The following is a 16,205-nucleotide window of genomic DNA, read 5'->3' as shown; positions in this document are numbered from 1 at the left end:
TATATTATAAAATTATATAGATGTATAATATAATTTAATATAATATCACAAAATAATAAATCAGCCTTCTGGAAACATGCAGTCAAATTCTCATCTCTCACCTCGCCCTAGAGACCTCTCAACACCCCATCCCCGTTTGGGGCGTGGGGCCGTGCAGGTGCGGGCACACGTGGCTGTCCCCAAGCCGTGCAGAATAATGCCATTAATGCCATCTGGTGCCGAGACAGAGCTCCAGACACGGCTTTTCCCTCCCCTAATCCGCGGCCCCAGAGCCACGGGGGTTCTGTCTGCGGGGTCCTGGCGAGGGAAGGGCAGGAGGGGAGCCCTGCCTGGGGACGGGCTCGCTTCTCCCCCTGCTGCCTCCCTGCCTGCTGGGAGCCTCGGCTGCTGCTTTCGGGGGACACAGAAACCACCAGGCCCGGTCAGGCACGGGCAGGGCAGTTCTGGTGTGGCCAAACCCTTCGGTGCTGTTAAAAAGGCACTTTGCATAGAATCTCAGGATCGTTTAGTTACACAAACACCTCTAAGACGGATCGAGTTTAACCATTAACCATTTTCTTCCTCGGTCGAAGGACTCCTGTTCTGCTTGAGCTGTGCAAAGCTGCAATGAGTCTTTATTAGTGGGTCACTGTCAAGTCAAAATTATATTCCAAAATAATCTCCTTACTGTGTTAAATAAGCACCTCAGATTAGACAAATTGCACGGATTTTGCCTAATAACCTTCCCCCAGCTAATCCTATTTTTCTGTCAATGTCTGACCTCCAGCGAAGCCCACACCAACCCCGGGATTGATTTCCCCATCCCGGTTGTGCTGGGACGGTCGGGGTCACTGAGGGCGGCCCCTTGCACACCTGAACAACCACAGTGGCTCCAGGTGAGGGGAGGACACCCCTGAGCTGGGGTTTCTCATCCAAACCATTCCCTGGTCAAGCAGCCCCCAGACTGACAAATATTCAGTAACACACAGTAAGAAAGTAATGGGATGGGACTGAACAGAGAAGAAAAGCAAGGTGAAATATTAGGATTATGTATGACTACTTACTAAAAGCTCTTAAAAAGGCTGATGGTGTTTTCAGGGGAGGAGTCAAATGCATATATTTCTGCATTCCACTTGCTGCAAATAAGCAGCTGTCATTTTGCTGAATTTTAGTAATTCTTGTTATTTATATGCTGCAGCTAAAATGACGTTTAAAACATATTTGGTGTCTTTGCGTTTGTGGGTTTTTCTTATTCTCTCAGTCCTCCAATATTCTAAAAGATGCAACTCCGTTTTTTACAGTTGGGGTTTCACTTTATATTTTATTCCTGGCAAATGCATATCCATAAATAGTGCCCCAGGCTGGGAGTGCGCTCCCCGCTGCATCCCTCCCTGCTCCCTCCTTCTCTGCTGTTCGGGGTGCCCCGGTCCCCTTTGCCCCAGGCCTGCGGGCGTTGGGGACAGGCAGTGCTGTGCCCTGCTGTCACTAGGTGTCTGTGTCGGGCCAGCTCTGGCACTCAGAGCGAACCTCCCTCCCTCCTCCTCCTCACTCGCCGCCCAATTGCGCGAGAGTTTTGCTCTTTTTTTTTTCCCTTTTTTTTTTTTTTTTTAAGAGGCGTTTCTGGCTGAATCCGAAGCTGAGAGAGGCCGAGAGCTCCCACAGAGCTCCGTGGTTCATGCGAGCCCCGTTCCTGACCCAGAAGGATCCCGCTCTGTGCAGCTGGGCTGGGCTGACCTTGCCTGGACACCCTGAGCTGCTCCACCACTCCCCTCCCCAGCAGGGCAGGCAGGGATTAAAAACAGGGAAAATCCCCCAAACGCGCGGGTCAAGGTAGAGGCAGTTTATAAAGTGAAAGCAGAGAAAAGGGAAAAAGAGGAAACGCAGAAGCTGAAATTCTCCGCTTGCCCTCTGCAGGCGATGCCCAACCCTTGCTGGGGAGTCGGGATTGTTCTGTGAGGCAAATGTAACTCACGAGCATCCCCCTTCCTCCTCCTTTCCCTTCTCCACCTGCGCAGGTGTCACATCCCTGCTCTGCAATGTCCCTTTGGTCACTTTGGGGCTGTCCGGCCCTGCCCCTGCCGGGACCCTGCCCATCCCAGGGACAGCGCTGCTGTGGGAGCAGCAGGAGCCAGCACTGGAGCGCTCCCAGCACCTCCCCAGCTCCCAGCACAGAGCCCAGCACCGCCAGGGCTGCCAGGGAGAGGATTAACCCCATCCCGGCCAGACAGGAGCACACAGAGAGCCCCGCGGTGCTGCCAGCTGCTGCCTGCGCATCCCAAGGGAAAGGGAGGTGCCGCAGGATCCAGGACCCGCAGCTGGGAGAAGAAACATCGGGAGCAGAGCCAGGGCGGAGGCGGCTGCCCCGTGCCTCGGGCTGCGGGAGCTTTTCCTGTGTCTGCAGGGCAGAAAAGGGATTGGAGCAGGGCCAGGAGAGTGGGCGATTCAAACGCCTCGGGCACGCAGTTGAACCTCTCAGAGCTTGAACTTTATTAGCCAAGAAACTCTCGCTGGGTCTAAGAGAGGGGGAAGCACGAGGGTAATTTGCCTTCTGGCCCTGCGGGGTAATGGATCCACTGGAGCAGGGTGAGGGGTGGCCAGGACTGCTGGGCTTCGGCTGGAGCTCTGCTTCCAGGGGGGCATTGCAGCTCTGGGGCTGGAGAGAGGGAGGGCGACATGGCCAGCGTGCCCCAGCCCCTCTCCTCCCGGGACAGACTCCCCAAGAGCAGTTCCCTGGAGCACGAGTACCCCAGAGCATCGCTGCCCAGCACAGGGAGCTCCTACCTGCACCTACAGCTCGTCCTCGTTCCCTTGTCTGTGGAGCAAAAACCAAAGGGAGAAGTGTTACACTGGGCAATGTGGCTGAGAGAGGGGGGAACAGGGGCTGGACCCCGGCCCTGTCAGCTGGCAGGACTGGAACAGGCAGCAGAGAGGAAACCCCAGCACCCACCTCCTCTTCTTCCTCCCTCCGCAGTGGAACCGCTGGCCTGGGGGTGAGAGGAGCGACTGAGGCTGAGCCTCCCCCCACCCATCACAGCCACCCCTGCAGCCCTGGCACTGCCCACAGGCTCCCCAGGCTGCCCCATGATTGCAAGTGCTGCTAGTTTCCATGGTTTTTTTCCCTAAAATGAGTGAGTACCATCCCTGCAGCAGCTGTGACCATGGCTGCCCTGCACAAAGCGGTGCCAGAGCACCCTGGCAGGGCCACAGTGCTGACACTGAGCACCGGCTCAGTCTGGGAGCTGCTGAGGTTGGAGGGCTCTGGGAACGCTGGCTCCCCTCTCTGGAAATGTCAGAGTTTTCTCTGCTATTTTTAATGAGTGACCTTCCCTCTGAAGCCCGGGCGCTGGCAGGGAAACACAAAATATTTACGTGGTCTCCCTCCCAACTCGCCCTGTGCTGGGAGCGTGCCTGGATGGAAAGTTCCCAGGCAGCGCCGGGGGCAGGCTGTGCCCACCCTGCCGCTGTGGGGCAGGGCTGGTGACCCCCAGCCCCCTCCCGGCCACAGCAGGGGCTGAGTGGAGCACGGAGCAGAGCCCAGGGGTGTCCGACCCACCCAGGCACTTACTGAGGATGATGAGGAGCCCGATCACAAAAGCCACGACGGCGAAGATGAGCCCCCCGTTGCGGATGGTGTCATAGTCTGGGGAGGAGCACGGCCAGGAGGTGTCAGGCCAGCCTGAGCCTCTGGCAGAGCCCACGGCGGAGCGGCAGGGGCTGCCCGTGCCCCTGCCCCAGCCCCGGGCACACACTCACCGTAGCTGAACCTGTCCTGGCCCTGCTCGGGCACGTGCTCTGAAAAGAGGAGAAACTCCAGTGAGAGCCACGTCCTCACAGAGAGGAGATGGGAGAGACCAGGACCGAGGACTGCAAGTGACAGTGCTGTGACCTCCTTGGCACGCAGCTGAGCCAGGAAACGCCTGGGTCTCACCCCGGGAGCTTTCACATCCTGGGCAAATTCACGGGATGCACTTGCAGGATACTGGACAAATTGCAGGATCCTGGGCAGATTCACGGGATGCACTGCAGGCTGCACTTTTAGGATGCTCCAGGTGCAGCTGCAGGCAGGGACCCAGCTCCACTGCCCTCGGGAAGTGCCGCTGCCTGCAGGACTCCAGCAACGGCTCTGTCCCCTCAGAGCTCAGACTGAACAAGCCCTGGGGCTCACACCTCGCACCAGATGCGCCCCAACAACCCCTCGGTGTCACCGAGCTCGTCACCGTGTCACCGCTCCTGCCGCCTTACCTGACTGCTCAGCCCTCTGCCGGGAGCAGCTGCAAGGAGAAATCACCCCAGGAGAAGCCAAACGCCGGCTGTCCCTGATGTGCCACGGGACTGTGGAGCTCTGAGCATCCAACCCCACGTCTGCCCACCCCAAATGCTCACCGAGAGCTTCCCCCGCTCTCGGTGGGAGGGACGGGCGCTGCTGCTGCTGCAGGGAGGTGTCCCCGCGGAGGTGGCTGTCCTTACCGTCACCCATGGCCTCGGCGTGTCGTCGCTCCGGCGGGCGCCTCGCTCTGCGAGTGGGCACCCACGGGAACGCGCATTAATTGGGAGACAAACCTCATTAAACATTAATGGCCTCAGTGTAATGTTTATCGCAGTCACGAGGGGAGGCACAGGGCTCCCGCCCGCCTTTGGCAAAGAGGGAGGGGAGGGAAGGGCAGGGGCAGCACCCACCGTGCCAGCCGTGGGGAGGGCTGGGCACCCCGAGCTGCGCGTCCTTGTCGCGGCCCTGCCTCCCGTTCCCATTGTCCGCCCTGCCGGGCTTCGCCTCCTGCCGCGGGGACCGGCCGAGGGATGGGCTCAAGCACAGGCTGCGACCGCCTTTTGCTGGGCAGGAGCGGGCAGCGCGGCCCGTCTCGCCAGCCTGGCACCGACGGTGTCCCCCCTCGGCCGGGCCAGCCCCTCCGTGCCAGCTCCGAGCCCTCCCGGGCCTGGCAGCACCGCAGCCCCGCGATGGCCGTGGCGCATCCCTGCGGGCGGTGGGCACCGGGATGCCGCGCCCCTCCCCGGGCGGTGCCAGCCCCGGGCCCGGCGTGGCCGGCTGCCAGCAGGGCTGTGCAATCCAGTTTGCTCTAATCTCGCCATCGGCGAGCGGGAGTCACGCGCACAAGCCGATTAACCCGGCCGGGGGGGAGCCGGCCCCGAGGGACGCTCCCCTCGGCAGGGCTGGCAGAGCCCCGGAGCCCCCGGCAGCCCGGCCCCGGTGCCACGGGGCGCAGCCAAGCCCCAGGAGGGCGCTGGCCCAGGTGGGGCCGTCACAGCGGCTCCGCTGTCACCGCTGTCGCCGTGCCCTGGCAGCGCTCAGCATCCGCCGGAGCGGCGCGCCAGCAGCGCGACACGGCGGCTCCCAAAAAACCGAGGGACAAAAGTGTCCGCAGCCGAAGTGTCCACGGCCGTGCCCCCAGCAGCTGAACACGGCGGCTCCCAAAAAACCGAGGGGCAAAAATGTCTGTAGCTGCCCCTCTAGCAGCCCGACACAGCGGCTCCAAAAAACCGAAGGACAAATGTGTCCGTGGCTGCCCCCCAGCAGTCTGACACAGCGGCTCTCAAAAAACCGAGGGACAAAAGTGTCCGTAGCCGCCCCCCAGCAGCTGGACACAGCGGCTCCCAAAAAACCGAAGGACAAATGTGTCTGTAGCCGCCCCCCAGCAGTCTGATACAGCGGCTCTCAAAAAACCGAGGGACAAAAGTGTCTGTAGCCGCCCCTCTAGCAGCCCGACACGGCGGCTCCCAAAAAACCGAGGGACAAATGTGTCGGTGGCCACGCCAGCAGCAGCCGGACACGGCGGCTCCCAAAAGCCCAGGGACAAAAGCGTCCGCGGCCGCGCCCCCGCGCTCCCTTCCCACGGGCTCCGGCTCTGCTGAGCCGCAGAGGGAGCGGAGGGGGCTCGGCCGGCACAAAGCCCGGCTGTGCTGCCCAGGGCGCTGCCCCTGCTCCCCTGACCCTGGGAAGGCGTGGGAAGCTGCCAGGCTGCCCTGGGAACGCCACGGCCCTCGAGACAAGGCAGGCAGGCACCGATAGAAACGATATTTTATTCCTTTCCCCTTAGGTCACAGCACAGAGCACACCAGCCCTCCAGCACAGCAGCACACTCGCCTATTTAAAAGGAGACACAATAGCTCAGTTTATTTTACAACAGTCAGGGTTTGGCCATTTTACACACCACAGGGAGCTCTTTGTTTCGTGGTAACACCGACGGCACACTAGGGACAGCACCGGGACACACACCGTGACACTCGGGGGCCGGGCCGGGGTCTGCCCTGCCCGGGAGCTCTCTGCAACAGCCAGGACGGAGGGAAGGGACACAACACGAGAGACACGGCCCCTCTGCCTGGCACAGATGGGACAGAGCTTCCCGGTGCCACCAAGTGATGCCAAGCATGCAGGGACACAGAGCACGCTGGAGGCAGGGCCACCACAGTGGGATGGGCACAGCAGAAACTCCTCCCAAAACCGTCCTGGGGGACAGGACCCCCTTCCCAGTGTGGGGATGGCACCCTGAGGGGTTTCAGTGAGGCCCTGGGGACCTCCCCACTGCTGCCCCACCCAAGCTGGCAGTCCCCAGTCCCAGCCGAGGTTTAACCTGCCCATGGACATGGGGAGGAGCCAAAAATCACAGGTTTGCCTCTGACCCATGAGAGGACACAGGGTGACAATGACCTCTGGGCTCAGCACGTTGTCACAGTGCAAGCTCGGTGTGCAAAAGCCCCGAGGATCACTGAGTGCCACTCGCTGCTGCTCCATGGGGAGAGGGGACAGCTGGCACGGGGGTGACACGGAACCACCACGGGACAACACACAGCACTGACACGGGTGGCACGGGGGGTGACAAGGCGCCAGCAGGGGCAGGGAGCACCAGGAGGAGACGCCACTGCCCCTTCTGTGCCAGGGACAAGCACAGACAGGGTCTCTGGTTCCCTTTAGCCCTCAGACTGTGCCACCCACCCAGCCCTGGCTCACGGGCAGGAGCTGCTTTGTGCTGGTCAAGGAGGTCACTGCTGTGCTGCTGCCCTCACCCACGGTGTCACCGTGCTGGGGACCTCCCGGGCTCCTCTGCCCTCATGGCCTTGCCTCACACTTAAATCAGTGTGCCCCAGGTCTGACCAGGGACAGAAACAACTGCTTGGCAGGGAGTGCCAAGCAGGAGAGGCAGGAGAGCTCCTTTCAGCCCTGAATCCAGCACCCAGTGACCCCAGCGAGGAGGGCTGAGCCATGGGAGGGCCCTGCCTGGCTCAGCCCCCACCATGGCTGTTTTTAGGCTGGGGCATGCAGGGGGTTATTGCTGAAATGGGGACGGGTGGCCCTGAAATAGCTGGGCAGGTCCCCAGGGCACTGCAGGTCCCCAGGCCCTGCCCAAAGCCAGGGGGGCTGTGCTGCTGGCCCCGGGCAGGGAACGGGGGTCCCTGAGCCACAGCTCCCTGTCCCCAGGCGTGGAGGGCACCCCAAAGGGCAGCTACCTGCCAGTCCCACAGAGCCTGAACCACACCACAGCACGAGAAGGGTGAGGAGAAAGTCACGATTACAACACCAGCAACAACTAGCCCTAGAGGTAAGGATCATCTCACAGCAACGTTGCACACCACGGGAGGCAGAGAGGACGGTGAGCAGAGTTTAGTGGGGTTAGGGACAGAGAGCCGGTGCTGGAGCACAGAGGGGGACACGGACACGGCAGCCCCGCGTCTCCTGAGAGGTTCCTGCTGCTGGGATTTCAGTCTCCTCGCAGGCTGCGGGCATCTGCGCTCTGGGTGTCCCTCCTGGGGTCTCTGGCTCTGCGTGGGGAGCAGAGCAGGGGTCAGGCTTTCCCCACGCTGCTGCCATGGTCAGGCTCCAGCCTCCCCCCTCTCCACAGCAGGACACAGCCCAGGAGCTCGGGGAGCTCAGGGTGAGGAGTTCACACCCAGCTTTCCCAACACCCTAAAACCAAAACCACTCGGGGGTGGAGGAGCAGCAGAAAAGGAAGTGTATGTAACACAAGGGAAAATCCGGACAGATGCTTCCTTTTCCTGCTGGGCTGCCTGTGGACTCTCAGGACCTCACCAGCACTGAGTTTCCCTGTTGTGGACCCCACCAGTGCTCACCCCCAGCCCATCCCAGGGATGCAGAGCTGCCCAGTCCCACTGGTGTGCTCAGAGCCCCACAGTCACCCCACAGGCAGCCCCAGCTGTCCCTCCCATCCCAACTCCCCCACCCAGCCTGGCCTGGACTCACAGCATTGGCTCCTGCTCAGTTCTCTGCCTTCTGTGCTGCTGTTGCTGCAAGGGCAAGAGCAGAGGGGTTTGTGGTGCCTGCCCAGCACTGGGAGGGGGCTGTGGCAGGGGGAGGTGGCACAGTGACCACAGGACAGTGACCTTACCGTTCGAGGTGATCAGGTTCTCTGCCTGAGCCTCCTCGTCCCCTGGAGCCCTGCAAGGAGAGGAGCACAATGAGGGCAGCTGGGACCTGAGCCCCACCAGGGGCTGGGGTGGCCAGGAAGGTGCAGGGGGAGCAGGCAGAGCTGCTCCCCCAGTTTGGGCACCCCAAAGGGACACCCAGAGAGTGCAGCCCCTCTGCCAGCTGTGAGAAAGAGCCCAGGAGGATCCAGAGGGGCTTTCCAAGGGAGGTGTTCCCCACCAGGCTGCCCTCACTCACCTGGGCTTCTGCTTGAAACTGCACCTGCACCTCCTGCCTGCAAGGGGAGAGAAGCCAGGTGAGCGTGGCCCAAGGGGGAATGGGATGGGGCCTTTCCCACCACAGGAACGGCCCCTGCAGCCCCACCTGCCAGCCCAGCACCCAGCACCTCCCCGACTCACTGAGGATGAGGAGAATGCCCACGGTGAACAGGACCACGGCGAACACCAGCCCCCCGATCCTCAGGCTCTGGTAGTCTGGAGGGGACACACAGGGCTCATTCCTGCTGCCTTCAGGGAGGGCACAGCTCTCTGCTGCCCACGGCACACCCACGGCCACCCCCAGGCTCAGCCACGCTCACTCACCATAGTTGAAGGGATCCTCCTCTTCCTTCTCCTGGGCGGCCACTGGAAATGAGCAGACAAGGGGGGGTGAGGTGAGTGAGCCCCTGGCTGAGCCCTGACAGCTCCTCACAAACTCTGGGCTCCCATGGCTGCTGCCCACACCCCCTCCAGCCCCTTGGGTCCGTGTGGAGGCTGCTCCAGGGCTTCCCCAGCCCGTTCCTGAGGTGTGGGGGGCAGCACGGGCACCTACCGTCCGCCAGGGCTGCGGGCACCAGCAGGGAGCACAGGAAGATGAGCACTGCCTCCATGGCTGCTGCGAGAGAGCGGAGAGAGGGCGTCAGCACCAGAGGCCTCAGGAGGCCGCTGGGACAAGGCCAGGGAGCACGGGGGAGCTGCAGACAGCCCAGGGCCCAAGGCTGGCTGTGTGGGCAGGCAGGGCCAGCCCGTGCCATGGGGAGAGCCAGGCTGGTGCTAGGAAACACCCAGGGTGCCAGCGCCGTGCCAGCCCAGCAGTTCAAAGGCAGGCAGGGAAGGGCTCGAGCAGCCAGACAGACTTTTTTTGGATGCATTTTCGACCATTTCCACTTGGCAGAAATCTCAGTGCGATCTCAAGTTTGCTCTGCAGGCAATGGGGCCAACAGCCCAACAATTCCCCCCTGGGCATCCCTGGCAGCACTGTCCAAATGCTCCTGGAGCTCTGGCAGCCTTTGTGCCCATTCCCTGGGGAGCCTGGGCAGTGCCAGCACCCTCTGGGGGAAGAACCTTTTCCTAATATTCAACCTAAACCTCTGCAGAGACAAAGATATTAAAAAAAAAGAGGCTGGATTTACAGTTACCCTAGTTTGCTGAAACACTCAAGCCTAAATCCCGCTGTCTTTGGGAGAAGTTGGCATCACTTAACCAGTTTGCTGAATATTTCCAGCCTCTAAACTGGGACAGGCTCCATTCGCACTTGGGATTATTATTTTTTTTAATGTGGTTTTCGCTTCAATTAAAAACTTTCTCAAGAAGACTTAAGAGACACCACGGAAGAAGAGGCAAGAAGAACAATTTTAGTTTGCTCTTCCTACATCTGCTCTTAAAACTTCATTGCTTTGGAGCATCCCAGGGCTCCTCTGGGCACGGCACCCGGCCGTCAGCCCCGAGCCGGCCCCTGGTGATGATCTGTCCCAATTAGCAGAGCAATTACAGCCCCGCAATGAGGCCAGTGGCCCTGGTGGGACTGAGCTCAAAGACACGCTCGCCCTCCGGGCTCCCCGCAGCAGCAAGGAGAGGCCATAAATAATCTAAATAATCTCGGTGTCCCCTCCTGTGTCTGTCCCTTCACCGGGGACACCCGGCCGGAGCTCGGACCTTTCCCCCCGGCTCTGAGGGCGCTGTGGCCGGGCTGTGATGCTCCGTGCCAGCTCGGGCAGGGGGACACGAGCCCAGTGTCCCCAGATGCACTTGGGATGGGCAGGGTGGGCATCGCTACCCGCAGCCGGCCGCAGCATCCCTCCTGCAGCCCCAGGGGACAGGGGAGAGCTGCTCCCGGTCCTGCCGCTGGCACGGGGCGCTGCGGACCCGGTTTTCTGCGGGGGGGGACACCCGGCAGGAGAGGGCTGGGGTGATGCAGCCCCTCGGAGCGGGATGGTGCCAGGCTGGCCGCTCTCTCCGTGTCCCCACGGCTCCCCGGGGCTCTGCCTGCGGTGTCAGCGGTGCCAGGCGCTCACCCTGTGCCCCGTGCCGGGCTGGGTGCCCATACATGGTCGGGAGCACGGAAAGGGCTCGGGACTGCCAGGGAGGTTATCGGGAGCCCTGAGTGCTCCGGAGCTGCCGCAGCTGCCGCGCTGGATTAGTGCCGATAAGGAAGGGGCCCTGCACGGCAGGAATTCAGCTCGCTGACGAGGCAGAGCGCCGCTCCTCAGCAGCCCCTGCGGAGCCTGACCTGATTCCGCTGCAAGCTCCAGCCCAGCCCAGCCCGGCCGGGGTCCCCCAGACCCTGCCACGGCCCCTTCCCGCAGTTTGTGCTCCACGCTCCGGCACTGGCATGGAGCAGGCTCGGCAGGGCCCACCAGAGCCGGCCCCAGCAGCCCCCAGAGCGCCCGCAGGGCTGGGAGTCCCAGCGACCCCCCCAGACCCCGCCGTGCTCATCAGAGCCAGCGGCAGCCCAGGGTAACTCCCGTCCCTCCCTGCCTCCCTCCCACGTTCTGCATTCCCAAGGCGAAGTGTTTACCCGAACACTGCAGGGTTTCATCCCCCTCTGCTGCAGCTGCCGGGCCATTGTGAGCGCGGGGCAGACAAACCCCCTCGTTTGCTGAGATGCAGATTTCGGGGTAATTACCAGCTCTGAGGAACGCACACAAAGAGCCCGCAGCTGGTGACACAGTCACTTCGATCTGCACATGCCCCTTCTCTCGCGTTGGAAGCTGCAAAATCACTCACTTTACCCTACGAGGGCTCTGTGTGTGCACAGGGGCTGTGACCCAGCTCTCGTGCTGTGATCAATACTAATTGGCTCCCGTATTTCTCAAACAAATCATTCACCAGATTTTTACTGTTTTGCTGCTATTTGCCTGCTACTGGCTCGTTCCCTGAAGAACGCACTGGGGGAATTTTGTGTTATTTCCTGCCCTGAGCCCGTGGCACCGGGCCCTGCCCAGCCACGCACACCCTCCCCAGCCCTTTGCTCAGCGTTTGGCTCCTCGCACGCAGCGCGGCGGAGTTCGCTGCGGGGCCGAGCCAAGCACGCAGCACACATATGTTCTTTGTTTTTCCCTCTCAGTTCCTAGAATTCACACACTTGCCTGCGCTCAGCCTTATCTCTGCACGAGGGAGCCGCCAGGGTTGGCAGTGTCCCTGCTCCGAAGGCAAACACGGCGCCGCGCAGCGCAAACGAGCCCAGCTCGCCTCCAAGGGAGCATATGCCTTGCAAAGAGCCACAGGTTTTTTGGGTTGCTCCAAGCTGGCCCACCCACCTCTTCCTGAAGCTGAAATAAAGTGAGAAGAGCGAGCAGTGCCGAGGGTTTGCCGCTCTCCCCGCTCCTGCCTCGCCTCATGCTGACTCCAGCTGCGCCTTGGCACAGGAAAGGAGAGGAAAACAGCAGCTGCCACGTCCCACAGCCCAGATCTCTCTCTCCTTGTTTCCTCCCCAGTGGTGACACAAAGTTTGGAGTCAGCACGGGCAGTGGCAATGCCTGTGACTCAACCAAAACAAGGGGGTTTCCTGTTAAAACTGCGAGATCCGGTGAAGCACGGAGAGAGGCGGAGCAGCACCGGAGCCGAGCAGCAGCGTCCAGAACTCGCCTTCCCTCTCATCCCGGCTCAGCCTGCTGCTTCCTGAGGGATACCAGAAACCTTCCCACCATCCTTATCCCCACACAAGGGCCGGCGGCAGGAGGAGGCAGCAGGAACTTGTGGGAGGCTCAGGGGGCAGGAAGCAGCCCCACAGAGGGAGGAAGTACACGGAGGATGTGCGTGAGGGTGGGTTGGGGTGTCACAGACACATTTTCTGAAAAATCCTTTCCTTAGGATTTCTCCTGAGAAGCTGAGAGGCCTCAGGAACAAAATGCAAACAATGGTTATCTGCTGCTGTGGAATGCAACAGGTGCATCTGGGATTGGGCTCATGAGGTTGTTTCTAATTAATGGCCAATCACAGTCCAGCTAGCTCGGACTCTGTCCGACATGCAAACCTTTGTTTTTCATTCTTTCTTTTTCTATTCTTAGCCAGCCTTCAGATGAAATCCTTTCTTTTATTCTTTTACTACAGTTTTAATATAATTTATATAATAAAATAATAAATCAGCCTTCTGAAACACGGAGTCAACATTCTCATCTCTTCCCTCATCCTGGCGCCCCTGTGAACACCGTCACATTGGGGGATTAACCCAGTGCTGCCAGAGGCAGCCAGGGCTGGGCCTGCCCCACGGTAGGGGTCAGTTCCCCCTGCCAGGTCAGCCAGCAGTGGCACCAGGGCCGGGTGACAGGGCAGGGTGACACCCTGGCACCAGGAGCAGGGAGCCGCCCGCACCCACGCGAGCCGCCGGATGATTCACAGCCCTGCCACACGCACAGCCACGGCTCCCTCTGTGCTGAGCACAGCCACGGCTCCTCCTCGGCCTCCTCCTCCTGCAGGATCCCTCCGTCCCAGCCCCGCTGGCTTGGTGGGTGTGCGTGCACGGAGCCCGGGCCAGGGAGAGGAGCAGCAAATCCAGGCAGACAGACCCAGTCTCTCCTGCCCGGCCCAGCTCTCTGCAGCGCAGCAAATCCTGCCAGAGCAAGGCAGGTGAATTTGTAACGCCGCCCTTGGATCTCCAAGTCCCCTTTTCCTTTCCATTGTTTTGCGTGGCTCTGCCCTGTCAAGTCTCAGCCATCACAGCACAGCCTCCGCCTTCCGTCAGGAGTCCTCAGGGCATCTCCCGAAGATCAGAGCCAGTTAAAATCTCTGGTTTCTGTGCAAAGCCCCCCAGACCGTGACAGCAGCGCTCCATTGCCCGGGGCGTTTAAGAGCGTGCATGTGTGAATGGACATTTCCAGCTCTGCATAGATGGGCTCTTCTGCCATTTCACGTCAGCATCAATCTGCCTATTAATGTGCCTGTTGTTGTGCCTCGTGCTGCTAAATGAGAGAGGAGAGGAGATTTCCAGCCCTCGCCATTCCAGTGTGGATGGCCCTTCCCAAATCTGGTGCTGATTCAGAGGCTGCCTGGCTGGGAGACATGCTTTACTGCAGTCTGATTGTCTCTTCTGCTGGTTTGGGGTGTCTCAGAGCACACCACCCTCACCTGTACCCCAGAACTCCTCTGGCCTCCTGCAGGGCTTCTTCCAGCCTCATGGAACTGACCCTAAACCATTGAGGAGCCTCAGGCAAGGCTGCCTGGCCATGTGGGGCTCAGCACAGTCCCCAGCCCCCCAAGGACACCCCAATGAGGCAGCGAGGCCAATCCTTCACTGGGGCAAACCCTGCTGAGCTCCAGGCTGCCTGGCCAGGGAACCCAGCAGGTACAAAACATCACCTCCCACAAGAGTCTGCTACTCCTGATCCCTCCTTATTTGATTTGCAGATAACCAAGGGCTGTAAACCTGACCGTGCACCTGCCTGGACCCACCACACCCTTGTTTGGCCACACACCAGCTGAATGAGCCCAGCTCTGCAGGGGCATCAGCCACAAGAATCCCACAGATGAGACAAAGGAAGGATTCCCTGGAGGATCCTGGTGGTGGGAGTGCCCCAGACCATCAGAACAGCCTGGCAGAGCAGCAAGAAGCTGTCTGAGGCTCCTGAGTGTGCTGGGTACCACAGCAGGGCCACGCTCTGCAGCGCATCAGAGCAGACATTTTCTCCCTTCTCTCCTCTGCTGTCACCACCGTGAGCACAAGGCAGGCAGCAGTGCCCAGCAGCACTGCCCCAGCACAGAGTGGTGGGCAGCTGGCACAGCCCCTGGCTGGGACAGGACAGGACACCTCCATGCTGCCAACGGTGCCCTCTCCATGCTCAGGGACACAACAGCTGCAGAGCTCAGCAGCCCTGTTACACCTTGCAAACACACAACCAGCCTGAAAGGCAAACACGGGGGAGCAGCTGGACACAGAGCTGCTGGTTTGCTGTGCCAGGGAGTGCCCTCCACACCCAGCACAGCTGTGGCTCCCCACCATGTTTTACCTGAACGGGCACGTTGAGACAAAGCAGATAAAATTTCCAGGTGAGCGTGAGCCATGAGGCTGCTGGGGGGCAGGTGCAGGCAGACTCACACCTTGCAGGCACAGGATATTCTCCAGCAGGTTCCACAGGTGGCCTGGCTTGGCAGCCATGGCACTCCATGCTGGCAGCTCAACTCTTCACTCCGCCTTGGAACCGTGGGCCGGTTGTGCAGGGATTCTCCAGGTTCGTCTTTGTTTCAAACTGGGAGCAAAACCGCCCAGCTGGACTGAAAATCCCAGCGGGACCCACCAGCGTCTCGGAGCGCTGCGGGCTTGCCAAAATGGGTGCTCCATTCCAATCCACACACGGCTTTCCCCGGGAGGAGAGGCTGCTCCTTCACGCTGCTCGTTCACATCCACACAAACCACCTGTCACTTTCCCTCCCACAGAAATATCCCTGCAAGATCCAAGTTCCACCACATGGACTCCAAAATCCGTTTCTTTGGAAGCATTAATTACACACCCTGAGAGACACGCCACGCTGCTCTTCCCTTCCTCCCTCCGTACGCCTCCCCGGGCTGAGCGCTCGGCTGTTTACGCACGGTGTTACTACAACACGGAACAACAGGAGCCGGAGCGCTGCCAAGGGCTGCGAGAGCGGGATCCCCCCGCTCCCCGGGATCTCCCCGGGATCCCCGGTTCCCCCCAGCCCTGCGGAGCACCGCCCGTGCCCGGCTCTCCCCGCGGTGGTCGCGGGCGGGGTCCGCCGGGGCATCCCCTCCCCAGCACGGGGGGCTGGTAACCAGGGCAACGGTGGGATGAGGGAAAGCGCGGTACCCGGCGTTGCCATGGCAGCCGCCGGGGCCGGGATGCGGGCGGCGAGGGGCGATGCCCCGGGGCAGCGGGGCGGGGTCGCTGGCAGCGGGCTGGGGCTCGGTCCCGCACGCCGGTACCGGGGCTCGCACCCCCGAGCGGGCACCCCGAGCGGCGCTGCCGGGCGCACCCCGAGCCCCCCGTTCCCTCCCCACCTCCCCCAGACCCCTCGGCGGCCGCACCCACCTGAGCAGGGCCGGGCGGAGCCGGGCCGGGCCGGGCTGGCCCCGCGGCTCCGGGCGGTGCCGGGGGAGCGGAGCGGAGCGCGGAGCGGAGCGGGGCTGCCGCACAAAGGGGAGCGGGCGGGCGGGGCGGGGGCGGCGCCTGCGGGGCGGGGGGCGCGGGCAGCGGCGGGGGCGCGGCCAGCACGGCCCGGCCCCCGGCGGCTCCCAGATCCCCCCAGAGGAAGGCACGGGGATGCTCAGGGGGATGGGGCGCCTCTGCTCCGGACACTGCTGGGGTGTCCAGCCTGCAGGAGAGAAGCTCCAGGGAGAGCTCAGAGCCCCGTCCAGCGCCTAAAGGGGCTCCGGGAGAGCTGGAGAGGGACTTTGGACAAGAAATGGATTGGAGAGACAGAGGGAATGGCTTCCACTGCCAGAGGACAGGGTTAAATGGGATATGGGGAGGAAATTCTTCCCTGTGTGGGTGGTGAGGCTCTGGCACAGGGTGCCCAGAGGAGCTGTGGCTGCCCCGTCCCTGCAAGTGTCCAAGGCCAAGTTGGATGGGGCTTGGAGCAAGCTGGGATGGTGCAAGGTGTGTCAGGGATTTCGAACTTGA

The 16,205-nt window shown here is 61.6% G+C and overlaps 2 protein-coding genes across 3 annotated transcripts; both read right to left on the bottom strand.

The window, feature by feature from the left end:
• Window positions 1-2,442: 2,442 nt before the first annotated feature.
• FXYD2 (FXYD domain containing ion transport regulator 2) lies at window positions 2,443-4,559 on the bottom strand. The gene is given in 7 exon segments (XM_054647504.2): window positions 2,443-2,632; window positions 2,761-2,791; window positions 2,927-2,963; window positions 3,545-3,619; window positions 3,733-3,771; window positions 4,447-4,474; window positions 4,476-4,559. Coding segments are annotated over 6 exon segments (273 nt in total). The 5' UTR covers window positions 4,545-4,559; the 3' UTR covers window positions 2,443-2,632; window positions 2,761-2,766.
• Window positions 4,560-5,997: 1,438 nt separating this feature from the next.
• FXYD6 (FXYD domain containing ion transport regulator 6) lies at window positions 5,998-15,733 on the bottom strand. 2 transcript variants are annotated; one of them, XM_054647502.2, is made up of 8 exons: window positions 15,615-15,733; window positions 9,185-9,244; window positions 8,956-8,997; window positions 8,773-8,847; window positions 8,612-8,648; window positions 8,337-8,386; window positions 8,192-8,235; window positions 5,998-7,752 (listed from the first exon to the last, which is right to left on the bottom strand). In XM_054647502.2, the coding sequence occupies exons 2-7, from the start codon at window positions 9,240-9,242 to the stop codon at window positions 8,207-8,209; spliced, it is 291 nt and encodes a 96-aa protein (XP_054503477.2). In that variant the 5' UTR covers window positions 9,243-9,244; window positions 15,615-15,733; the 3' UTR covers window positions 5,998-7,752; window positions 8,192-8,206. The 2 variants fall into 2 exon arrangements, with proteins under 2 accessions (XP_054503477.2, XP_054503478.2); XM_054647503.2 differs by having other exon boundaries at window positions 9,185-9,247; window positions 15,615-15,732.
• Between the last annotated feature and the right edge of the window lie 472 nt (window positions 15,734-16,205).

Source organism: Agelaius phoeniceus, chromosome 23 (genome assembly GCF_051311805.1).
Source record: "Agelaius phoeniceus isolate bAgePho1 chromosome 23, bAgePho1.hap1, whole genome shotgun sequence".
In the NCBI taxonomy this organism is placed as follows: domain Eukaryota; kingdom Metazoa; phylum Chordata; class Aves; order Passeriformes; family Icteridae; genus Agelaius; species Agelaius phoeniceus.
The sequence above is the reverse complement of the archived record's forward strand: the minus strand, read 5'-3'. Positions and strand labels throughout refer to the sequence as shown.